Source organism: Rana temporaria, chromosome 4 (genome assembly GCF_905171775.1).
Source record: "Rana temporaria chromosome 4, aRanTem1.1, whole genome shotgun sequence".
Taxonomy (NCBI): domain Eukaryota; kingdom Metazoa; phylum Chordata; class Amphibia; order Anura; family Ranidae; genus Rana; species Rana temporaria.
In genome coordinates this window covers 479,930,536-479,957,309 of record NC_053492.1, presented here as the reverse complement: position 1 = coordinate 479,957,309, position 26,774 = coordinate 479,930,536, and the positions used below count along the sequence as shown (strand labels likewise).

Genomic DNA, 26,774 nt, shown 5'->3' with positions numbered 1-26,774 from the left:
AAAATAAGACCTAGCGTTATTTTTGGGGATGGCTGCAATATAAGCCCTACCCCGAAAATAAACCCTAGTTAGTCGTAAAAACGTAATCTGTTTTGTAAAAAGATTATATAATGTGCAGCGTGTCTCCTTTTTGTAACTTTGTTTTGGAAAATACCTTACTTACAGTGCCGCTGGGCGCTCACGTGACCGGCCGGAGATCTTCTCCTCTCCAGCGTCAGTGGTCCCTTCCTCTGCAGTGCTTAGAGTGGAGAAGAGCTACGGCGGGTCACTGTGCTGGCTATCATGCTTTAAAGGATCAAGATATATATTTTTTCTTTTTGGGGTTACAACCACTCTAAGATCGTCATGATGACATGACTGTATTTGAATAAATGTAGATTATTGTACATACCGTAAAGAAATAAGACATCCCCTGAAAATAAGCCCTAGTGTGATTTTTGTAGCCAAAATTAATATAAGACCCAGTCTTATTTTCGGGGAAACACGGTAGAAGTAGGTGGACCACAAGTGAGATGTCCGTCTGCAGTACTCTTCATGACCACCAGGAGGCATCTGGTTCCCAACTACCATAGAGAACACGGCTTGCTGTAGGAGGTCACGGTCATAAAGGAGTCAAGGGGCACTCACAGGGCTGCTGTTAGAAATCATGGGGCCCTGTACAGCCTACCTGGCAGGGCCCCCCTCAAATATATATATATAAAAATGTTCACAATAAATATACTAAAATCATTCTTAGCGGACACATAGATAACAGAGAAGCGGCGTGAATTAGCCCTTTTTTTTATATAGTTTTCAAAATTTTTGAACAAAAACATTTTGGCCCGGATTCAGGTACGACTTGCGCATTATTTGCGGAGGCACAGGGCAACGATTTTGCCCCGCGCCCCCGCAAATAATTTGCGCTGCCCTCGATTCACGGAGCAGTAGCTCCGTGAATTGCGAGGGCGCGCCGCCAAAATTGCCCGGCGTAAGCGCGCGCAATGTAAATGATCCCGCCGGGGGCGGGAATCATTTAAATTAGGCGCGCTCCCGCGCCGAGCGTACACGTCGGGAAACTTTCTCGACGTGCATTGCGGCAAATGACGTCGCAAGGACGTCATTTGCTTCAAAGTGAACGTGAATGGCGTCCAGCGCCATTCACGATTCACTTACGCAAACGACGTAAAATTTGAATGTCGCGACGCGGGAACGCCGGGTATCCTATAGCATTGGCTGCGCCTGCTATTAGGATGTGTAACCTTGCGCGAAACCCGACGTACGCAAACTACGTAATTTGCGTACGCAGGGCTCGCGCAACGTTGTGAATCGGTGTTAGTATGCAATTTGCATACTATACGCTGACCACAATGGGAGCGCCCCCTAGCGGTCATCGCCTTATGCCACGCAGATTTTAGGCTGCAGTCGGCGTAACGAGTTCTCTGAATCAGGAGAACTCGTTACGCCGGCGCAAGTCAGCAATTGCGCTGCGTAACTATGGTTACGCAGGCGCAATTGCTACCTGAATCTGGGCCTTTATATATTTTTTTTAAATACGTTTATTTTATTTTACAATTTTTACAAATTATTTTTATACAATTTTCTATTTTTTTTTTTACAATGGATTAAAACAATACAGGTTTTTTTTTTTTTTTTTTAACAGAACAAGGAAGCCAACAGTTGTGTCTGTGTCTCTCCCTGCAACAGCTAAAAGTCAGCGGGAGGGTTTTCAGCTGCTGCCGAGAGCCACACAGGGCATCCTGTAATTGCCCCTCCTTCCCTCTGGTGTTTGGGCCCCCCTGTGTCCCCGGGCCCCCTACAGGAGGACTGGTGGTCCCCCCCCCTATCAGCGGCCCTGGGCACTCAGGTCTTGTTGTAGGATAAGAACTGTTTGCTCATTCCAGAAAAAAAAAAAACACGTGCCACTTAAAGCACAGCTTCAGGCAAAACATGGGTTCTTTAACCACTTTAGCCCCCGGACCATTATGCAGCTTAAAGACCGGGGACCCTTTTTTGCGATTCGGCACCGCGTCGCTTTAACTGACAATTGCGCGGTCGTGAGACGTGGCTCCCAAACAAAATTGGCGTCCTTTTTTTCCCCACAAATAGAGATTTCTTTTGGTGGTATTTGATCACCTCTGCGGTTTTTATTTTTTGCGCTATAAACAAAAATAGAGCGACAATTTTGAAAAAAAATCAATATTTTTTACTTTTTGCTATAATAAATATCCCCCAAAAACATATAAAAAAACTTTTTTTTTCCTCAGTTTAGGCCGATACGTATTCTTCTACCTATTTTTGGTAAAAAAAAAAAACGCAATAAGCGTTTATCGGTTTGCGCAAAATTTATAGCATCTACCAAATAGGGGATAGTTTTATGGCATTTTTATTAATATTTTTTTTTTACTACTAATGGCGGCGATCAGCGATTTTTATCGTGACTGCGACATTACGGCGGACACTTCGGACACTTTTGACACCATTTTGGGACCATTGTCATTTATACAGCGACCGGTGCTATAAAAATGCACTGATTACTGTGTAAATGTCACTGGCAGTAAAGGGGTTAACCAGGAGGGGGCGCTGTAGGGGTTAAGTGTGCCCTATTGTGTGATTCTTACTGTGGGTGGGGGGCGTGGCTTGAGTGCTATAAAAATGCACTGATTACTGTGTAAATGTCACTGGCAGTGAAGGGGGTTAACCAGGAGGGGGCGCTGTAGGGGTTAAGTGTGACCTATTGTGGGATTCTTACTGTGGGGGGGAGGTGGCGTGGCTTGGCGTGTGACGTCACTGAGCGTCGTTCCCTATGACAGGCTCACTAGGAAGCACGGGGAGAGGTTTGTTTACACTCCCCTCTCCCCGTTCTTTATCTCTGTGACCCGATCGAAGGACACCGGCGGCGATCGGGTCCGCTGTTCCCGCGGGGACGGTCACAGGAAAGAGGACACGCCAGCGGCGCGCTCCCGACCCACGGCTGGGATCTTAAAGGGGACGTATATGTACGCCCGTGTGCCATTTTGTTGACATGTATCGTCGTGCGGCGGTCCTCAATCGGTTAATGTAGAGGGCAGCTTTGGCTGCATTACTCACCTTCAATACAAAGTTGACCCCGTAGTTCCTCTTCCTCACCACTGGATGTCCTCGGGCTCCTCAGGAAGGCTCAGGGATGACTATGAGTGCGGGGCGTCATCTCCTCACCCTCAGAAACATGGCACCCCCCGCAGTTCCAGTTCACGCAGAGAGCAACCATGATGTCGTGACGTCTTCCTTGCTCTCTGCATCATCCCGGACTATCCACCATAGGCCTGCGCACAGGGTGTGCTGGGTGTGCCTGGGCACACCCTAATCGCCCCGTGTGCATTAGCATTATCCAGGGGTGGCACCAGGTGGGTGGTTGGGGTGCCAGTGTAAATGCCCCCATTATGTTAAAGGCTAGGTTCAACCATAGGAACACATTATATAATTAGGAGCCTCCTCCCTGTGACAGCAGGGGGCGCTCATGTGCGTTTGAGCTTTGGGGTGCACACACTAATGCAATAGGCTCAGGGGCGGATCCAGAGTCCAGTCTCGGGAGGGGCACTACCAGAAAATATGTTTTTTGGGGGCAATTTATCGGGGAAATGGCTGGTGTTGGCGCTTCAATGATCACGGCGCCATAGTTGTTATGGTGTCAGGATAATTGAAGTACATTGTTTCTATTATTACTTTGTAAAATAAAATGAAATGGTTCAACTCACCATGATGTAGAATCAGTGGGAGCCCCGAGTGTGTCGCCTGCCACGCGTTGCGGAATGTCACGTGCTAAGGTGGTGTTTTGCTTGTCAGAGTCAGGCAGCAGAGAGATGATGTCATCTCTCTGCTGCCTGCACAGTGACTGCGGTGATGCAAAGCGGGCGCGGGCGGTGAGGGATGATGTCATCTCTCTGCTCCCCCGGGCTTGTTCATTGGCCAGCCCCCTGCACGCCCACAGAGCCGACCAGCTGACCGCCCACTCTCTGACTCTCACTCGCTGCAGAGCCGCCCGCTCAGACTCTCCGGCGCCCGCGAATTTCCGCAACTAAAACAAATTTCTCGGGGGTGGCAATTGCCCTGTTGCCCCCCCCCCCCTGGATCTGCCCCTGAATAGGCTGAGCACACCTATGTATCCACCATTGGGAGAGGACCAAAGAGCAAGAAGAGGGTTGATTTACTGGAGAGTGCAAAATCGTGACCAACCAGAAAAAAAAATAGGAATAGTGTCCCATCATTGGTGTCAGTGGGAGGAATAGTGTCCCATCATTGGTGTCAGTGGGGGGAATAGTGTCCCATCATTGGTGTCAGTGGGAGGAATAGTGTCCCATCATTGGTGTCAGTGGGAGGAATAGTGTCCCATCATTGGTGTCAGTGGGAGGAATAGTGCCCCATCATTGGTGTCACTGGGAGGAATAGTGTCCCATCATTGGTGTCAGTGGGAGGAATAGTGTCCCATCATTGGTGTCAGTGGGAGGAATAGTGTCCCATCATTGGTGTCAGTGGGGGGAATAGTGTCCCATCATTGGTGTCAGTGGGAGGAATAGTGTCCCATCATTGGTGTCAGTGGGGGGAATAGTGTCCCATCATTGGTGTCAGTGGGAGGAATAGTGTCCCATCATTGGTGTCAGTGGGGGGAATAGTGTCCCATCATTGGTGTCAGTGGGAGGAATAGTGTCCCATCATTGGTGTCAGTGGGAGGAATAGTGTCCCATCATTGGTGTCAGTGGGAGGAATAGTGCCCCATCATTGGTGTCAGTGGGAGGAATAGTGTCCCATCATTGGTGTCAGTGGGGGGAATAGTGTCCCATCATTGGTGTCAGTGGGAGGAATAGTGTCCCATCATTGGTGTCAGTGGGAGGAATAGTGTCCCATCATTGGTGTCAGTGGGAGGAATAGTGTCCCATCATTGGTGTCAGTGGGAGGAATAGTGTCCCCATCACTGGAGTCAGTGGGGGGAATAGTGTCCCATCATTGGTGTCAGTGGGAGGAATAGTGTCCCATCATTGGTGTCAGTGGGAGGAATAGTGTCCCATCATTGGTGTCAGTGGGAGGAATAGTGTCCCATCATTGGTGTCAGTGGGAGGAATAGTGTCCCCATCACTGGAGTCAGTGGGGGGAATAGTGTCCCATCATTGGTGTCAGTGGGAGGAATAGTGTCCCATCATTGGTGTCAGTGGGGGGAATAGTGTCCCATCATTGGTGTCAGTGGGAGGAATAGTGTCCCATCATTGGTGTCAGTGGGAGGAATAGTGTCCCATCATTGGTGTCAGTGGGAGGAATAGTGCCCCATCATTGGTGTCAGTGGGAGGAATAGTGTCCCATCATTGGTGTCAGTGGGGGGAATAGTGTCCCATCATTGGTGTCAGTGGGAGGAATAGTGTCCCATCATTGGTGTCAGTGGGAGGAATAGTGTCCCATCATTGGTGTCAGTGGGAGGAATAGTGTCCCATCATTGGTGTCAGTGGGAGGAATAGTGTCCCATCATTGGTGTCAGTGGGAGGAATAGTGTCCCATCATTGGTGTCAGTGGGGGGAATAGTGTCCCATCATTGGTGTCAGTGGGGGGAATAGTGTCCCATCATTGGTGTCAGGTTATATTCGATGTGTTTTTATCATAAAGAAATAAATGAAAGCCCTCGTATTTGGCGTGATTCCCGGTCGGGTGATTCAGCGCGGAGCGTCCTGCCAGCAGATGGGGTTTTGTTCCCATTAAAGCGGTAATTGTCGGGAGATAAGGTAAGGCGGCCCGAGGTCAGAGATCGGCAGATACCGATCGATCTATTGATATGTCCCAAGGACAGGCGGATCCCATCGCCGTGTAATCACCGGGCCGGCAGGAATTATCTCGGTGATAAGAGATGTGGAAATAATGAGACTGGAATTGGAGATTTCCAGGGAAGGATCGGCGCTCGTTGTTTCTTCATTCCGATCGCAGTCACTCCTTCCGATCCCCTCAGTCAGACTCAGTGGCGGGCGAGAGCCAGAGGGGGCGGCGCTCCAGCGCCCTCTATGGTCAGAGTGCCGAAGTCCCAGAGAGACCCGGAAATGTTCTGGAAGCCCCACCATGAGATCTCCTCCTATAAGAAGAGCCGATATTGTGTCATTGTAACATTTCAGAGATCGCAGGGATCCCCCCGACAATGCCCTCATCTCCAGAAAGATGACACCATCTTTGTTCAGCCATCATCCAGGGCGTAGGGGTGGGCACCCCCGAAGCTTCAACACACGTCACACCTTTCTCTGCAGCCTCAGGGAATGAATGGGAAGTGCTCTGTGCTGAGCGGCATCCTTCTCATTCACAAACTGAAGCATAGTAAACACAGTGGGTCGGATTCAGAGAGAATTTACGCCGGCGTATCCATAGATACGCCGCGTAAATTCAAATCTGCGCCGGCGTATCTACTTTCTGTATTCAGAAAGCTAGATACGCCGACATTAGCCTAAGATACGACTGGCGTAATTCTATTACGCCGTCGTATCTTAGGGTGCATTCTCACGCTGGCCGCTAGGTGGCGCCCCCGTCGTTTTCGGCGGAGAGTATGCAAATTACCTAGATACGCCGATTCACAAACGTACGTGCGCCCGGCGTTTGTTTTTTACGTCGTTTGCGTAAGGCTTTTTCGGCGTAACGTTGCTCCTGCTTCTATGAGGCGCACTCAATGTTAAATATGGACGTCGTTCCGGCTTCGATTTTTGAATTTTTTACGTTGTTTGCGTAAGTCGTTCGCGAATAGGGCTGGACGTAATTTACGTTCACGTCGAAACTAATACGTCGTTGCGGCGTACTTGAGAGCAATGCACACTGGGAGGGCGCATGTGCCGTTCGTAAAAAACATCAATCACGTCATCACACATTAGCATAAAACACGCCCCCTTCCACATTTGAATTACGCGGCCTTACGCCGGCCCCATTTACGCTACGCCGCCGCAACTTACGGAGCAAGTGCTTTGGGAATACTGCACTTGCTTCTGTAAGTTGCGTCGGCGTAGCATAAATACAATACGCTGCGCCGCCGTAACTAGGCGCGCAGCTACGTGAATTTACCCCAGAGAGTGACATCTTTAGAAGAGGCTTCCTTCTGGAGACCAATTTGATGCAGTGTGCGGCTTTTGGTCTGAGCACTGACAGGCTGACCCCTCCCCCCACCCCTTTCACCCTCTGAAGCAATGCTGGCAGCACTCATACGTCTATTTCCCAAAGACAACCTCTGGATATGACGCTGAGCACGTGACCTCAACCTCTTTGGGGGACCATGGCGAGGCGGGGGAGGGGAACCCGTCCTGTTATACCGCTGGATGGTCTTGGCCACCTCAGTTTCGGGGTCTTGCCAATCTTCTTATAGCCTAGACCAGTGATGGTGAACCTCGGCACCCCAGATGTTTGGGAACTACATTTGCCATGATGCTCAGCTACACTGAAGAGTGCCTGAGCATGCTGGGAAATGTAGTTCCAAAACATCCGGGGTGCCGAGGTTCTCCATCACCGGCCTAGGCCATCTTTATGTAGAGACACAATTCTTTATATCAGATCCTCAGAGAGTTCTTTGCCATGAGGGGCCATGTTGTCCTTCCAGTGACCAGTATGAGAGAGTGAGAGCGATAACACCAAATTTATCACACCTGCTCCCCATTCACACCTGAGACCTTGTAACACTAACGAGTCACATGACACTGGGGGAGGGGAAAAATGGCTAATTGGGCCCCAATTTGGAGATTTTCACTTAGTTGACCAGTTTCCGCGGACATGTTCGGTCGTCTGAACGTCCGACCGGACAATTTTCCGGCGGATCGGACAGGTTTCCAGCGGACAGATGTTTCTTAGCATGCTACGAAACATGTCCGCTGGAAGCCTGTCCGTCGGACATGTTCAGTCGTCTGTACAGACTCACCGGACATGTCCGCTCGGCCGAAAGCCCTCGCATGCGTGGAAGCATTGACCTTCCAGGGCCGCGCACGTCGCGGCGACGGCGCGGCCACGTCACCGCGTATCGTGTCCGCGCGGTTTTCTGTCTGATGGTGTGTACAACCATCAGACAGAAATCTCCGAGCGGACATGTCCGCTGAAAACAGTCCGTCCGTGTGTACGAAGCCTTAGGGGTGTCCTGACTTTTGTTGCCAGCGGTTTAGACATGAATGGCTGTGTGTTGAGTTATTTGTTATACAAGCTGTACACTTCTCCCCCCCCTGTACACTCACTACACAACATTGGAGATACAAAGTGTCATTTCTTCAGTGTTGTACACATGAAAAGATACAAGAAATGTGACTGAGGGGTGTACTTACTTTTGTGAGGCGCTGTATATAGAAGTGGTAGAACGAATGATTCAATATATGAATATATATCTATTCCGGGTTGAATAAAATAAAATCTATTTGGTTGCTGAATGTCGAGTTCGTTGAACCCGGGAAAGAAAAAAAGCCGGATGGAGAATTTGCATTAAGAAACTTTACAAGAGATCAGTTGGGTGGAGCTTATCAATTCTGGCGCAAATTCTGATTTTCCGGTTCAGGTTTTAATCAAAGAAAGTTCCTTTTGGCAACCGTCCCAAATAATATTCCATAATCATTGTAATTATTACTCAGCGTGATTTCCGCCTAAACCTGAATTATACTCTTTTCTTGTAGGTGTCCAATGTATTCTAATGCAACGTAGCATGTGTGTCGTGTATTATTATTATTATTATTTTATTATTATTTTTATTATTTTATTATTTTTATTACTATTATTATTATTATTATTTTATTACAATTTTTTTTTTACTATTATTATTATTATTATTATTATTATTTTATTACAATTTTTTTTTACTATTATTATTATTATTTTATTACTATTATTATTTTATTACTATTATTATTATTATTTTTTTTGTTATTATTATTTTATTACTATTATTATTTTACTATTATTATTATTATTATTATTATTATTATTATTATTATTATTATTATTTTTATTACTATTATTGTTATTATTATTTTTATTATTTTATTACTATTATTATTATTATTATTATTATTATTATTATTATTATTATTATTATTATTTTATTATTATTATTTTTATTATTTTGCTATTATTCCTATTATTTTTATTACTATTATTATTATTATTTTATTATTTTACTATTATTATTATTATTATTATTATTATTATTATTATTATTTTATTACTATTATTGTTATTATTATTTTTATTATTTTATTACTATTATTATTATTATTATTATTATTATTATTATTAATATTATTATTTTATTATTATTATTTTTATTATTTTATTATTATTCCTATTATTTTTATTACTATTATTATTATTATTATTATTATTTTATTATTTTACTATTATTATTTTTATTACTATTATTATTATTATTATTATTATTATTATTATTTATTACTATTATTATTTAATTTCCTTTGGGATTAAATAAGTGTTTTGAATCTGAATAATAATAATAATAATAATAATAATAATAATAATAATAAAGGCGCACATACAGGAAGTTACTTTCACCCGCTGGAATGTAATTAATACAAAAAGAGGGTTCAGTGGCCTTTATTGATCAGGATTATTGTTTTATAATAAGTGTCTGTATTATGTGTCTACAATCATTGTTTTATGTAAAGCGCTGCGCAAACTGTTAGCGCGATAGAAATCCTGTATAATAATAATAATAATAATAATAATATTTTTACTTTTCTGATTTGAACAGGAAGACCACACAGAACACAAAATGAAGGAACTGAGCCAGGCGCTGGACTACCTGCAGCAAGAGGTAAGTGAGGGTCGCACATTAACCTCTTCCCGCTGCAGCCTCACTAGTGCCCATCGGTGCCGCCTCACCAGTGCCCATCAGTGCAGCCTATCAGTGCCCATCGGTGCAGCCTCATCATTGCCCATCAGTGTAGCCTATCAGTGCCCATCGGTGCAGCCTCATCATTGCCCATCATTGCAGCCTCACCAGTGCCTATCAGTGCAGCCTATCAGTGCCCATCAGTGCAGCCTCACCAGTGCCCATCAGTGCCCATCAGTGCAGCCTCATTAGTGCTGCCTCATCAGTGCCCATCAGTGCAGCCTCATTAGTACCCATCAATGCCGCCTCATCAGTTTACATAAAGATATCATAAATATCGGAATCTGTCCTGACATGAGCTGACTGTAATTCACTGCACCGCACCACTGATAGAGGGAGGGGCAACAATCTCAACCTATCAGAGCAGCACTGATAGAGGGAGGGGCAGCATTCTCAACCTATCAGAGCAGCACTGATAGAGGGAGGGGCAGCAATCTCAACCTATCAGAGCAGCACTGATAGAGGGAGGGGCAGCAATCTCAACCTATCAGAGCAGCACTGATAGAGGGAGGGGCAGAAATCTCAACCTATCAGAGCAGCACTGATAGAGGGAGGGGCAGCAATCTCAACCTATCAGAGCAGCACTGATAGAGGGAGGGGCAGCATTCTCAACCTATCAGAGCACCACTGATAGAGGGAGGGGCAGCATTCTCATCCTATCAGAGCAGCACTGATAGAGGGAGGGGCAGCATTCTCAACCTATCAGAGCACCACTGATAGAGGGAGGGGCAGCATTCTCATCCTATCAGAGCAGCACTGATAGAGGGAGGGACAGCAATCTCAACCTATCAGAGCAGCACTGATAGAGGGAGGGGCAGCATTCTCAACCTATCAGAGCAGCACTGATAGAGGGAGGGGCAGCATTCTCATCCTATCAGAGCAGCACTGATAGAGGGAGGGACAGCAATCTCAACCTATCAGAGCACCACTGATAGAGGGAGGGGCAGCATTCTCATCCTATCAGAGCAGCACTGATAGAGGGAGGGGCAGAAATCTCAACCTATCAGAGCAGCACTGATAGAGGGAGGGGCAGCATTCTCAACCTATCAGAGCAGCACTGATAGAGGGAGGGGCAGAAATCTCAACCTATCAGAGCAGCACTGATAGAGGGAGGGGCAGAAATCTCAACCTATCAGAGCAGCACTGATAGAGGGAGGGGCCGAAACTGAAAACCGATCAGAACTTTATTGCTTCGTACAGTACTGTCATTGAAGTGTATGACTATGATCAAAGAAGGCCGTCCTGATTGGCTGCAGGTTTAGGGTTTGTTGTGTCTTCCATTGGACTGAGTTGGCCGGGGGGGTTGAACTTGACAGACATTTATTCCACGATGTGATTTGGTTCTTACAATTCTTTCCAGAAATAAAACATAAAAATCATATAAAATTTTGGCCTTTTTTTTTTACAGATGCCAAAAACGTTGGTGAGTTTGGTGGACCTGACCTTGCTGAGCGCGCTCTACCTGTCCAACGCCGGGGACTCCGATATCAGGTGAGAGGGTCTTCATTGCAGGAGACATTTTATCCTTATAGAGAGTAATGGCGGCCGCCGGCCATACACGCTTCCAATTTCGTACGAAAATCCTATCTAAGAATTATCGTACGAGTTTCGCACCACTAGTGGCGGCAGCAGCCGATTTTCGTGCGGCAATTCAAATTTGAGGAATCGGACATGTTGGAAATCTTTGGAAAACAAATGATTTTCGAATCCATGATGGGAGAATCGCGCGAGAAATGTGACAGAAAAAAGAAATGCGCATGCGCAAGAAAATTAAATTTCCGAAAAGAAAAGAAGATTCCCGGCCACAAAAATTCACAAGTAATCAGGGCCGCCATCTGGGGGGGTAGAGGCAGTACACCTGTAAGGGGCCCAGAGGTCCCCAGGGGCCCGGATAACTACCCCCTTTTTATTGTAAAGCTCCCGGAGGCCCCTTATTTATTTGTATTTTTTTTATTAATGGTCCCCAGCGCCCCGGATAACAACCCCCCCCCCTTTTTTTAATATATATTTATTTTTATTATTTTATTTTTTTTATTATTTACTCTCCTTGTCGGTGTCCAGAGGCCAGTATCATGTCTGCAGTCTCTGATCATCTCCTGTACTATGTCTGCAGTCTCTGACCATCTCCTGTACTATGTCTGCAGTCTCTGATCATCTCCTGTACTGTGTCTGCAGTCTCTGACCGTCTCCTGTACTATGTCTGCAGTCTCTGATCATCTCCTGTACTATGTCTGCAGTCTCTGATCACCTCCTGTACTATGTCTGCAGTCTCTGATCATCTCCTGTATTATGTCTGCAGTCTCTGATCATCTCCTGTACTATGTCTGCAGTCTCTGACCATCTCCTGTACTATGTCTGCAGTCTCTGATCATCTCCTGTATTATGTCTGCAGTCTCTGATAATCTCCTGTACTATGTCTGCAGTCTCTGACCCTCTCCTGTACTATGTTTTCAGTCTCTGACCATCTCCTGTACTATGTCTGCAGTCTCTGATCATCTCCTGTATCATGTCTGCAGTCTCTGATCATCTCCTGTACTATGTCTGCAGTCTCTGATCATCTCCTGTATCATGTCTGCAGTCTCTGATCATCTCCTGTAGTATGTCTCCAGTCTCTGACCCTCTCCTGTACTATGTCTGCAGTCTCTGATCATCTCCTGTACTATGTCTGCAGTCTCTGATCATCTCCTGTACTATGTCTGCAGTCTCTGATCATCTCCTGTACTATGTCTGCAGTCTCTGACCATCTCCTGTACTATGTCTGCAGTCTCTGATCATCTCCTGTACTATGTCTGCAGTCTCTGACCATCTCCTGTACTATGTCTGCAGTCTCTGACCATCTCCTGTAGTATGTCTGCAGTCTCTGACCATCTCCTGTACTATGTCTGCAGTCTCTGACAGTCTCTCTAACAGAAGCCCTCTCTGTGTGCATCAGAGAGACTCCCCCCCAGGTCTCATTAGTGTACGCTCTTCCTGTGTGTTCATGGGAGGATCCCAGGGTAACGAAGACTTCTTAGGGGAGCATCTCCCCCCTTTAGGTGTGTGTGGGGGGGGGGGGGCTAAAAAAGGAGGAGTGACTGAAGTTCCTCTTGAAATGAGATGATTGGTTGTAATGTCGGGTCGGATCTGATAGGTGGCGCTAACCTTGTGTGTTTTTATTTCCTCTCAGGGAATCCTGTGAGTGTTTCAAGAAGCCGTCTGTCTATTATAAAGCCATGCTCCGCTTCTCCTTCCAGGTGAGCCAATCACAGGACCCCATCCAATCAATGGGGTAGATTCAGGTAGGGGGCGCGCAATCTAACGGCGGCGCAGCGTATCGTATTTAGGCTACGCCGCCGCAACTTACAGAAGAAAGTGCAGTATTCACAAAGCACTTGCTCCGTAAGTTGTGGCGGCGTAGCGTAAATGGGGCCGGCGTAAGCGCGCGTAATTCAAATGTGTAAGGGGGGGGGCGTGTTTTATTTAAATTATGGTGACCCTGCGTTTTTTACGTTTTTAACGAACGGCGCATGCTCTAAATTCCGACGCAAATCGTCATTGCTTTCGACGTAAACGTAAATTACGTCCAGCCCTATTCGCGAACGACTTACGCAAACGACGTAAAAAATTCAAATTTCAAGGCGGGAACGACGTCCATACTTAACATTGGCTGCGCCACCTAATAGCAGGAGCAACGTTACGCGGAAAAGCCTTACGCAAATGACGTAAAAAAACTACCGCCGGGCGCACGTACGTTTGTGAATCGGCGTAACTAGGTAATTTGCATACTCAACGCCAAAAACAACGGAAGCGCCACCTAGCGGCCAGCGTCAGAATGCACCCTAAGGTACGACGGCGTAATAGAATTACGCCAGTCGTATCTTAGGCTACAGTCGGCGTATCTAGCTTTCTGAATACAGAAAGAAGATACGCCGGCGCAACTTTGAATTTATGTGGCGTATCTATGGATACGCCGGCGTAAATCGCTCATGAATCTACCCCAATCTATGAATGGGTCTATTACACGGGGACCAGACCGGGATTGTCAGCACTGTGCCGGGTTTATTTGCTTCTCTTGTGGTTACAAATGGGGTTTTCATTTCTGCTCCGGCCCCAAAAACTGTACGCGAGGTGTCACCGACAGCTCAGGGTCACGTACAGAGAAGTAAGAGGCGGCGGGACAGGCGCAGCGGGACGGTGTCAACCAGAACCATAACCAAAACCCTTCAGGGCCCTGGTGAAAAAAAATAAAATCAAGCCCCCACCCACTGCGGCGGAACACCAGGACTGGGTCGCAAGTGAGACCTTTGCGACCCTGGGAGTTCCGCCTCTGGTGTTACTAGTTTTTTTATTTTTGTTATTTTTTTTTAACATTTTATTTTATTTTTATTTTGAATTTTTTAGGGAGCCCCGTTGGTGGGCTTTGGTGAGATATCGGGGGTCTAAACAGACCTCCGGGGTTTCACCTTTGAGACAGAGAAAGGAGACTGAGGACACAGCCCTCCAATTCTCCATCTCCGCAGCCTCAGCTGCACACAATGAATGGGCAGGAGGAGCTCCGTACAGAGGCTTCCTGTTCATTCACAAACTGAAACATAGGAAACACAGGTATGAACGAACACAGTTTACTATGCTTCAGTTATGAATGGACAGAGCCAGTGATCGGTACGGATCACTGACTCTATTTATTAAGACAAGGAAGGAGCCAGTGAATGACACATTTTCTAGCCCCTTCCCTGCTCGCCATCCTAAAAATCATCCTCTGCAACAGCCAGCGGGAGAGGGCAGGGGGGGGACCGAGCAGCCACCGGGAGAGGGGAGGGGCCCAGCCAGCAGGAGAAGAGAGGGGGGACCCAGCAGCCAGCGGGAGAGGGGAGGGTGGACCCAGCAGCCAGTGGAAGAGGGGAGGACCCAGCAGCCAGCGGGAGAGGGAAGGGGAGGACCCAGCAGCCAGCGGGAGAGGGAAGGGTGGACCCAGCAGCCAGCGGGAGAGGGGAGGGGAGGACCCAGCAGCCAGCGGGAGAGGGAAGGGTGGACCCAGCAGCCAGTGGGAGAGGGGAGGACCCAGCAGCCAGCGGGAGAGGGAAGGGGAGGACCGAGCAGCAAGTGGGAGAGGGAAGGGGAGGACCCAACAGCCAGTGGGAGAGGGAAGGGGAGGACCCAGCAGCCAGCGGGAGAGGGAAGGGGAGGACCCAGCAGCTAGCGGGAGAGGGGAGGGGGGACCCAGCAGCCATCGGGAGAGGGAAGGGGAGGACCCAGCAGCCAGCGGGAGAGGGGAGGGGAGGACCCAGCTTCCAGTGGGAGAGGGGAGGTGGGACCCAGCAGCCAGCGGGAGAAGGGAGGGGAGGACCCAGCAGCCAGGGGGAGAGGGAAGGGGAGGACCCAGCAGCTAGCGGGAGAGGGGAGGGGGGACCCAGCAGCCAGTGGGAGAGGGGAGGACCCAGCAGCCAGCGGGAGAGGGGAGGGGAGGACCCAGCTGCCAATGGGAGAGGGGAGGTGGGACCCAGCAGCCAGCGGGAGAGGGGAGGGGGGACCCAGCAGCCAGCGGGAGAGGGGAGGGGGACCCAGCAGCCAGCGGGAGAGGGGAGGGGGGACCCAGCAGCCAGCGGGAGAGGGGAGGGGGGACCCAGCAGCCAGCGGGAGAGGGGAGACCCAGCAGCCAGTAGGAGAGGAGAGGGGGGACCCAGCAGCCAGTAGGAGAAGGGTGGGGGGACCCAGCAGCACTGTGGGGGGATGGGGGGGCAGGAAAGCACACAGGAGCCCGATCACAGCAGGAGGTGGATCGGAGGGGCAGTGGGTGGCATGTAGAGCAATAGATCCCCTCTGTTTTCACCTGGTGATATGGCCACAAACACACCTCCTGTATTAGAGTGCCCCCCCCACTCTGGATGAAGGAGCACAGGGGGCCCCTTTGGACAGTAGCATTGTCAGTCTGGGGGGAGGGGAGATTGGACTAGCAGATTTAGATACACTAACAAATCAAATCCAGACTCCAGCTCACACTTTATAATTAGTTGCAGCAAATAGTTTTGTTCCTTGTGGGATAAAAGAAGATCATTGTGCACCCCCGTCAGTGGCAAATGGTTTGTCTCCTCCCAAGAGGAAAACAAAAGACTTACTGGCAGGATCACCAGATACAAATTAGGGGTAAAAAAAGCCTAAAGAAGAAAACGAATCACATGTAATGAATTGGTAGGCTGCAATGTAATACATTTTTGATTCTGAGTGTAAACTCCGCTTTAAATAAAAGATTCTGGGCCATATTCTCAAAGAATTACGCCGGCGTATCAACAGATACGCCGACGTAAGTCCGAATCTAAGGCCGTCCTATGTTTAAGTGTATTCTCAAACTGAGATACGCTTAAACATGCCTAAGATACGACGGCCAGCGCCGTTGTATCTTAGGCTGCAATATCTACGCTGACCGCTAAGTGGCGTTTCCTTTGCGGTCAGCGTAGAATATGCAAATGACTAGTCACGCCGATTCACGAACGTACGCTTGCCCGTCGTAGTGTTTTTACGTCGTTTCCGTAAGCGATACGCGGCGTAAAGATAAACATGCCCCCTAGGTGGCGTACTCAATGTTAAGTATGGCCGTCGTTCCCGCGTCGCAATTGGAAAATTTAACGTCGTTTGCGTAAGTCGTCCGTGAATGGCGCTGGACGCCATTTACGTTACCGTCAAAACAAATGACGTCCGTGCGATGTCATTTAGCGCAATGCACGTCGGGTAATTTACCCGATGGAGCATGCGCAGTATGATCGGCGTGGGAGCGCGCCTAATTTAAATGATCCACGCCCCCTACCAGGATCATTTGAATTAGGAGTGCTTGCGCGGGTGGACTTTACGCTACGCCGCCGCAAGTTTACAGGTAAGTGGTTTGGGAATCAGGCACTTGCCCGTTAAACTTGCGGCGGAGTAACGTAAAGGAGATACGTTACGCCGCCGGATATCTACGAGAATCTGGCCCTCTGAACCCTCAGCGGCGGCATTGAGATGACAGAAAGACGTTTTCCGCATTGTATCGGTCGGAGATTGTATCTTGTGTGGAACATTGGAAATTGTATCGATCACACTCCCTCAGGCTTTGGGTGTCACCGATGCCAAGGTCTGACACTTCACACTCTGACCCAATGTGATAATCAGCCAACACACCCTTGTATCTGATCCCCATCTCCGCAGATAAGGATTATCAGAGTCCCGGGAACTCCGCAGATCATTATTATCATTTATCTGGAAATCTCAAAGTTCAGTGTCCTCTTCTGGTGGAGCCTCCGTGTCACTCAGTAACGAGGAGATACAAAGGAATCATTTATTTCATGAACTCACCTCAACCTTCTGCGTTATAAATCAGAGGTGCCGCCCGCCGGGTTCTCATGAGGAAGATCCATAAGAACCGATTCCCTTCATATCCCCGCCCCCGAGAACAACGGGGTCCAAAACAAACAAGGAAAAGACCCGACATTCTGGACACTTGGGGGCCCAAGTGTCAGGGTGTCAGTGTTCTGGGACCCCCAAGTGTCAGGGTGTCATTGTTCTGGGACCCCCAAGTGTCAGGGTGTCATTGTTCTGGACCCCCAAGTGTCAGTGTGTCATTGTTCTGGGACTCCCAAGTGTCAGGGTGTCATTGTTCTACACCCCCAAGTGTCAGGGTGTCATTGTTCTGGACCCCCCAAGTGTCAGGGTGTCATTGTTCTGGATCCCCAAGTGTCAGGGTGTCATTGTTCTGGATCCCCAAGTGTCAGGGTGTCATTGTTCTGGATCCCCAAGTGTCAGGGTGTCATTGTTCTGGACCCCCAAGTGTCAGGGTGTCATTGTTCTGGACCCCCAAGTGTCAGGGTGTCATTGTTCTGGGACCCTCAAGTGTCAGGATGTTATTGTTCTGGGACCCCCAAGTGTCAGGGTGTCATTGTTCTGGACCCCCAAGTGTCAGGGTGTCATTGTTCTGGACCCCCAAGTGTCAGTGAGTCATTGTTCTGGGACCCCCAAGTGTCAGGGTGTCATTTTTCTGGGACCCTCAAGTGTCAGGGTGTCATTGTTCTGGGACTCTCAAGTGTCAGGGTGTCATTGTTCTGGACCCCCAAGTGTCAGTGTGTCATTGTTCTGGGACTCTCAAGTGTCAGGGTGTCATTGTTCTGGGACCCCCAAGTGTCAGGGTGTCATTGTTCTGGGACCCCCAAGTGTCAGGGTGTCATTGTTCTGGGACCCCCAAGTGTCAGGGTGTCATTGTTCTGGGACCCCCAAGTGTCAGGGTGTCATTGTTCTGGGACCCCCAAGTGTCTAGAATGCTGGGACTTTTCCTCCATTGTTCTGGATCTCATTGTGTCAGGGTCAAGGATATAAAGGGAATTAGTTCTTATGGAAATATAATATTCCACTCACTTTTAGAAATAAACCTTCACTACTGGGGTCTGTAGACACACAACCTTTGGCGCCCTCCGATATGATCGACTCTTCTACTGGGAACATTCACTTTCCTATCTGGTCTTTGTCTATAATATGGTGATAATGAATGAAATGAATGAATAAACTTATTTAGTATTATTGGATGTCTTCTCCCAACAACTCTGCGGAGAATATCGGTGGATTGGATTGTCCTGTTGGCTCGGCTGGCTGTGCCAATGGAAGATCCTCCAAGCCTTCTTGGGGTGAAGAATATGTGGACAATGCCGATCTCCTGACCCTAAACCCATCTGTTTTCTCTGTTTTCTTCTCAGTCCGCACTGGAGAGGATAATAAGCCCGGGAAGATACGACACCAGAGAAGACTTCACGGTGGTCCTCCATCCCGTCCTTCGCATGGTGAGTATCATTTGTCTCTGCCACGGGTTCCACCTACTCGTTATCTGCTCCACCTACTCGTTATCTGCTCCACCATCTGCTCCACCTACTCGTTATCTGCTCCACCTACTCGTTATCTGCTCCACCCTCTCATTATCTGCTCCACCTACTTGTTATCTGCTCAACCTTCTCATTATCTGCTCCACCTACTCGTTATCTGCTCCACCTTCTCATTATCTGCTCCACCTACTCGTTATCTGCTCCACCTACTCGTTATCTGCTCCATCCTCTCATTATCTGCTCCACCTACTCGTTATCCGCTCCACCCTCTCATTATCTGCTCCACCTACTCGTTATCTGCTCCACCCTCTCATTATCTGCTCCACCTACTTGTTATCTGCTCAACCTTCTCATTATCTGCTCCACCTACTCGTTATCTGCTCCACCTACTCGTTATCTGCTCCACCTACTCGTTATCTGCTCCACCTACTCGTTATCTGTTCCACATACTTGTTATATGCTCCACCTTCCCATCTGCTCCACCTATTCATTATCTGCTCCACCTACTTTTTTTATCTGCTCCACCTACTTTTTTTATCTGCTCCACCTACTCGTTATCTGCTCCACCTACTCGTTATCTGCTCCACCTACTCGTTATCTGCTCCATCTACTTTTTTATCTGCTCCACCTTCTCATTATCTGCTCCACCTACTTTTTTATCTGCTCCACCTACTTTTTTTATCTGCTCCACCTACTCATTATCTGCTCTACCTACTCATTATCTGCTCCACCTACTTTTTTATCTGCTCCACCTTCTCATTATCTGCTCCACCTACGTTTTTATCTGCTCCACCTACTTTTTTTATCTGCTCCACCTACTTTTTTTATCTGTTCCACCTACTCGTTATCTGCTCCACCTACTCGTTATCTGCTCCATCTACTTTTTTATCTGCTCCACCTTCTCATTATCTGCTCCATCTACTTTTTTATCTGCTCCACCTTCTCATTACCTGCTCCACCTACTCATTATCTGCTCCACCTACTCGTTATCTGCTCCACCTACTCATTATCTGCTCCACCTTCTCATTATCTGTTCCACCTACTCATTATCTGCTCCACCTACTCGTTATCTGCTCCACCTACTCATTATCTGCTCCACCTACTCATTATCTGCTCCACCTACTCGTTATCTGTTCCACCTACTTGTTATCTGCTCCACCTACTCATTATCTGCTCCACCTACTTTTTTATCTGCTCCACCTACTTTTTTTATTTGCTCCACCTACTTTTTTTATCTGTTCCACCTACTCGTTATCTGCTCCACCTACTCATTATCTGCTCCACCTACTCGATATCTGCTCCACCTACTCATTATCTGCTCCACCTACTCATTATCTGCTCCACCTACTCATTATCTGCTCCACCTTCTCATTATCTCCTCCACCTTCTCATTACCTGCTCCACCTTCTCATTATCTGCTCCACCTACTCATTATCTGCTCCACCTACTCATTATCTGCTCCACCTTCTCATTATCTCCTCCACCTTCTCATTATCTGCTCCACCTTCTCATTATCTCCTCCACCTACTCATTATCTCCTCCACCTACTCATTATCTGCTCCACCTTCTCGTTATATGCTCCACCTACTCATCTGCTCCACCTACTCATTATCTGCTCCACCCACTTGTTATCTGCTCCACCTACTCATTATCTGCTCCACCCACTTGTTATCTGCTCCACCCACTTGTTATCTGCTCCACCTACTCATTATCTGCTCCACCCACTCGTTATCTGCTCCACCTTCTCGTAATGATTGACCTCCCGTCATATGACTGCCACCATTATATTCAGTATATTGGTCGCTCTCTGACTTTATGCCATCAGGGGGGTACAGGCAGTACACCTGTAAGGAGCCCGGAGATCCCCAGGGCCCCGGATGGCAATCCCCCCCATTTATAAAAAAAAACATTTTTAATTTTTTGTATATACTTTTTTTCTTTTCTCTTTTTATTAAAGGGCCCAGAGGTCCAGGATGGCAACCCCCCTCCCCCTTGTTTTTATTACAAAAAACTGTTTTAATTTTTTTATATATATATTTTTTTATTTATTTTTATTAAAGGGCCCAGAGGTCCCCAGGGACCCGGATGGCTACACCCCCTTTTTTATAAAATTGTTTTACATCACCACGCCAGACAGCGCTTCCCACTTCTCCCCTGCAGCTGTCACTGGGGATCATGTGACCAGACAGGGGACTGGACCAGAGAGAGGAGGACGTGCTGACAATTGCTGGGACATTGAAGCATGTGGGTGGCGTCATTGCTCAAGGCTTTGCCAGCCATTGCTGAGTGCTTCCTCTTCTCCCTGGCTGCTGGGACATGGGAGCCTATGGGTGACATCACTGTTCCAGGTATTACCAGCCATTGTTGTGCGCTCCCCTGTGCCAGTCAGTGGTGGCTGCATGGGAGAGGAGGGAGCACTGGCAATGGCTGGGACATGGGAGCCTATGAGTGACATCACCAGGCCAGGCATTACCAGACATTGTTGAGTGCTCTCTTCTCCCCTGCAGCTGCCGCTGGCTGACACCAGGGGGTGACATGACCGGACCAGACGCGGCTGGAAATAGGTAAGTATATACATTTTTCTTACACCGGTTAGTCAGCATAGATGTTAGGAGGGGGGAGGGGGCATTTTTAAGACTTTAGGAGAAATAAATTGACAATTTATCAATAAAATTGAAGATATTTCCAGTATTTATATCATAAAAGACGTCTCCTTATTTTTAAGGTGGATTCTGAGAAAAAAAACATTAACAACTATGGAGAGGTGTATGAAGTCCAGTGCTCTGAACAGGTAGGTTCCCGGAAATCATTTCATTTTAAAAGTAAATACATTTTTAAAAAAGTAACTAAAAAAATAATAATTGTGCACAGCTGTTTATATTTATATTCATTAATTTATATTAATAAATGTATTTATACTTATATTTATATTAATTTATTTATATTAATATATTTATTTATATTTATAATAAATATATTTATATTAATAAATGTATTTATATTTATATTAATTAATTTATTTATATTAATACATTTATTTATATTTATAATAAATCTATTTATATTAATAAATGTATTTATATTTATATTAATTAATTTATTTATATTAATATATTTATTTATATTTATAATACATCTATTTATATTAATAAATGTATTTATATTAATACATTTATTTATATTTATATTTATAATCTATTTATATTAATAAATGTATTTATATTAATACATTTATTTATATTTATATTTATAATAAATCTATTTATATTAATAAATGTATTTATATTTATATTAATTTATTTATATTAATACATTTGTTTATATTTATAATAAATGTATTTATATTAATAATTGTATTTATATTTATATTAATTTATTTATATTAATACATTTATTTATATTTATAATAAATGTATTTATATTAATAAATGTATTTATATTTATATTAATTTATTTATATTAATATATTTATTTATATTTATAATACATCTATTTATATTAATAAATGTATTTATATTAATACATTTATTTATATTTATATTTATAATAAATGTATTTATATTAATAAATGTATTTATATTTATATTAATTTATTTATATTAATACATTTATTTATATTTATAATAAATCTATTTATATTAATAAATGTATTTATTTATATTAATTTATTTATATTAATATATTTATTTATTTATAATAAATCTATTTATATTAATAAATGTATTTATATTTATATTAATTTATTTATATTAATACATTTATTTATATTTATAATAAATCTATTTATATTAATAAATGTATTTATATGTATATTAATTTATTTATATTAATATATTTATTTATATTTATAATACATCTATTTATATTAATAAATGTATTTATATTAATACATTTATTTATATTTATATTTATAATAAATCTATTTATATTAATAAATGTATTTATATTTATATTAATTTATTTATATTAATACATTTATTTATATTTATAACAAATCTATTTATATTAATAAATGTATTTATATTTATATTAATTTATTTATATTAATACATTTATTTATATTTATAATAAATCTATTGATATTAATAAATCCCCATAATGTTTCTTATATGTGTATTTCCTATGATGGTCATCAGCGCCATCTAGTGGCCATATTGTAGAATTTCCCTAATTGTGGTATTTGGCGGAAAATACCAAATCCTGGCCACTAGATGGAGCCGACAATCACAGGAAATACACATATTAGACGCAATACAAGAATTATTCGCAAAGACTGTGAATGCTTAAAAAAAAAAAAAAAAAATCGCGCAGCAAATTATTATTTTCTGAATTCCTATTAAAATGTAACTTATAGAGAACTTATGATCTTTTTTTTTTTTTACATGCGTTTTTTCAGTTTGTAATATTTTCGGGATTAACGCCTAAGAGCCAAATTTGTATTTATTTTTTATTTAAAAATAAAATGTTAAATTTTGGATGCAGATATTAAAAAAAATTCGGACAGGCAGGTAAAGGACATTATATATAAAAGGAAGATTTCCTCTAATGGACGGATGACATCATCTTTGTCAGCGCAGTAGAACGTATTGATAAAGTTTGATGAATATGGTTGTAATGATGTCATGTTTGGCTCCACCTACAGGCGACGCCCTTCCTGAACACGCACAGGAACAGTCCCTACTTGTTGCTTAAGGACATGATGGGAGTGGAGAAGAGCGGACCTAAGGTAAGAAATAAAGAGGACCTGTCACCAGTCCATTCATCTCATCAATAATCTAAAAAGATTACAATGGGGTAGATTCAGGTACCGCTGCGCACTTCTTACGGAGGCGCAGCGTACCGTTTTTACCCTGCGCCTACGCAAATTATCTGCGCTACGCTTCATTTATGAAGCAGTAGCTAAGTAATTTGCGTGTGCGCTCCTTAAAACTGCCCGGCGTAAGGGCGCGTAATTTAAATGATCCCGTAGGGGGCGTGGATCATTTAAATTAGCCGCGTTCCCGCACCGAACGTAGTGCGCATGCTCCGTCGGGAAACTTTCCCGACGTGCATTGCGGCAAATGACGTCGCAAGGACGTCATTTGCTTCAAAGTGAACGTAAATGGCGTCCAGCGCCATTCACGATTCACTTCTGCAAACGATGTTAAATTTTAAATTCGCGACGCGAGAACGACGGGTATACGTAGCATTGGCTGCCCCTGCTAATAGCAGGAGCAGCCTTACGCGGAACCCGACGAACGCAAACGACGTAAAATGCGTACGTAGGGCGCGCGTAGGGTTGTGAATCGGCGTTAGTATGCAATTTGCATACTCTACGCTGACCACAACGGGAACGCCACCTAGCGGCCAGCGTAAGAATGCAGCCTACGATACGACGGCATAAGAGCCTTATGCCAGTCATATCTTAGGCTGCAGTTGGCGTAACGAGGTTCCTGAATCAGGAGCAGTCGATACGCCGGCGCAACTAAGCAATTGCGCTGTGTAACTATGGTTACGCAGACGCAATTGCTTTCTGAATCTACCCCAATGTATTTTATTTATCTGTAAAATTGTACAGAAATGCGAAAGCTCCCCGGGACTGCTGCTGGGTGCCGCCATCTTGGATGTGAGGTCATCTGCCCCAGCAGACTCAGAGCTGTCACTAAGTTACAGTGCCTTGAAAAAGTTTTCATACCCCTCTATATAGAGTGCATTGAATAAGTATTCATACCCCTTGAATAGTTGCCTGTTGGTCTGTTTTAATTAGGGGGTATCAGAGTAAAGGAGGAGGCGCCATACAAATGCCCCTCCCCCCCACATGTTTCACATATTTATTTGTATCATTAATCATTTTCCTTCCACTTCACAATTATGTGACACTCAGGCCCAGATTCTGAAAGGACTTATGACGGCGCAGCGCAATGTACGCCGTCGTAAGTCCTAATCTGGCCCGTCGTATCTATGCCACTGACTCTTAGAATCAGTTACGCATAGATATCCATTAGATCCGACAGGCGTAAGTCTCTTACGCCGTCGGATCTAAACTGCAAATTTTTTTTTTGCCCGCTAGGTGGCGCTTCCCTCGATTTCCGCGTCGAGTATGCAAATTAGCTAGATACACAAATTCCCGAAACGTACGCGTGGCCGACGCAGTAAAGTTACGACGTTTAAGTTAGGCTTTTCCCGGCATATAGTTGCCCCTGCTATATGAGGCGCAGTCAATGTTAAGTATGGCCGTCGTTCCCGTGTCAAAATTTTAAAAAGTTGCGTCGTTTGCGTAAGTCGTCCGTGAATGGGGCTGGACGCCATTTACGTTCACGTCGAAACCAATACGTCCTTGCGGCGTCATTTGGAGCAATGCACACTGGGATATTTTACGGACGGCGCATGCGCAGTTCGTTCGGCGCAGGGACGCGCTTCATTTAAATGATACACACCCCCGGGTGATTTACGCTACGCCGCCGCAACTTTACAGGCAAGTGCTTTGTGAATAAAGCACTTGCCTGAAAAACTTGCGGCGGCGTAGGGTAAATCGAATACGTTACGCCGTCGCAGAGATACGCCCAATGTACCTGAATCTGGCCCTTTGTGTTGTTCTCTCACATAAAATCTTAATTAAATACATTTATGTTTTTGGTTGTCACATGACAAAGTGTGGGGATGAATACTTTTTCAAGGCACTGTATATGACGCTCTATAGTATAGCTTTTTCCCCCGGCAGCTGCATTAAAAGTTATGTAGGGAGGTGAAGGGAGGGGCAGAGGAGCTGGGCCAGCACAGGTAGTATTCAGACACTCCCAGAAGAGGAAGAGGGTTCAGATATTTCTGCAGCCTTAAAAAAAAGGCCCTTACAAAAGGCCAGGTACACACGGACGGACAGTCCGCTGAAAACGGTCCGCCGGACCGTTTTCAGCGTACATGTCCGCCCGGAGATTTCTGTCTGATGGTTGTACACACCATCAGACAGAAATCCGCGCGTAAACAATACGCGGGGACGTGGCCGCGCCGATGACGCGGCGACATGGGCGGCCTTGAAGTTCAAAGCTTCCACGCATGCGTCGAATCCGTACAACGCATGCGAGGGATGGCGGTCGGTCGGACATGTCCGGTGAGTCTGTACAGACGACCAAACACGTCCGACGGACAGGTTTCCAGCGGACATGTTTCTTAGCATGCTAGGAAATTTTAGTCCGCTAGAAAAAGTCCGCTCGGCCGGGAATCCGGTCCGGTCGGCTGTACACACGACCGGATCTGTCCACTGAAACTGTCCGTCGAACAAATATCAGCGGACAGATCCGGTCGTGTGTACAGGGCCTTTGGGTGACAGGTCCTCTTGTGGAATACAAGGCAGATTGTTGGTAAAAGGTCTCACCGGGCAAGTTGTCTCTAGAAACTGCTGCCTCGTGCTTCTCATTGTGTATTTTGGGGCGACCTTCTCTAAAGTCACATCTTCTGTTTTCAGGAGAGGAAAGTGGGTTCGGACTTCACCTGCACCGACCTGAGCCCGTCCGTCCCCGTCCCGACCTCCGGTATGTGGGCCCCCCCCCCGGTGGAGGATTTGCCCCCCCCCCCCCCCGGTGGAGGATTCCGCTTTGTGTTGATCAGAGATAATGAGTAACGAATGAACTTTTATTTCTATTTAGTTCACAATCTGAAGCCGGCCGACTTCAAGGTCATCGGCGCCCTGGGAGACTCGATCACTGTAAGTACCGCCCACTGCGCATAGTTTACTTCATATACATTGTAGCAAAGTTCAGAATTAATTTATCATTTATTAAAGGCTTACAGGGAGGATTAGTGTTGGGGTTACAGGGAGGGTTAGTGTTGGGGTTACAGGGGGGATTAGTGTTGGGGTTACAGGGGGGATTAGTGTTGGGGTTACAGGGAGGGTTAGTGTTGGGGTTACAGGGAGGGTTAGTGTTGGGGTTACAGGGGGGATTAGTGTTGGGATTACAGGGAGGATTAGTGTTGGGATTACAGGGAGGGTTAGTGTTGGAATTACAGGGGGTTAGTGTTGGGGTTACAGGGAGGGTTAGTGTTGGGGTTACAGGGAGGGTTAGTGTTGGAATTACAGGGGGTTAGTGTTGGGATTACAGGGAGGGTTAGTGTTGAGGTTACAGGGAGGGTTAGTGTTG

The 26,774-nt window shown here is 45.7% G+C and overlaps 1 protein-coding gene across 1 annotated transcript in view; it reads left to right on the top strand.

The window, feature by feature from the left end:
• Positions 1 to 26,774, top strand: part of PLB1 (phospholipase B1) — a 202,450-nt gene that overhangs the window by 25,981 nt on the left and 149,695 nt on the right. Inside the window, exons 5-12 of the mRNA XM_040347863.1 lie at positions 9,704 to 9,766; positions 11,253 to 11,335; positions 13,011 to 13,077; positions 18,538 to 18,621; positions 21,386 to 21,451; positions 23,303 to 23,386; positions 26,102 to 26,168; positions 26,283 to 26,341. Of these exons, the coding sequence (XP_040203797.1) occupies positions 9,704 to 9,766; positions 11,253 to 11,335; positions 13,011 to 13,077; positions 18,538 to 18,621; positions 21,386 to 21,451; positions 23,303 to 23,386; positions 26,102 to 26,168; positions 26,283 to 26,341 (573 nt within the window). The remainder of the gene's footprint in view (positions 1 to 9,703; positions 9,767 to 11,252; positions 11,336 to 13,010; positions 13,078 to 18,537; positions 18,622 to 21,385; positions 21,452 to 23,302; positions 23,387 to 26,101; positions 26,169 to 26,282; positions 26,342 to 26,774) is intronic.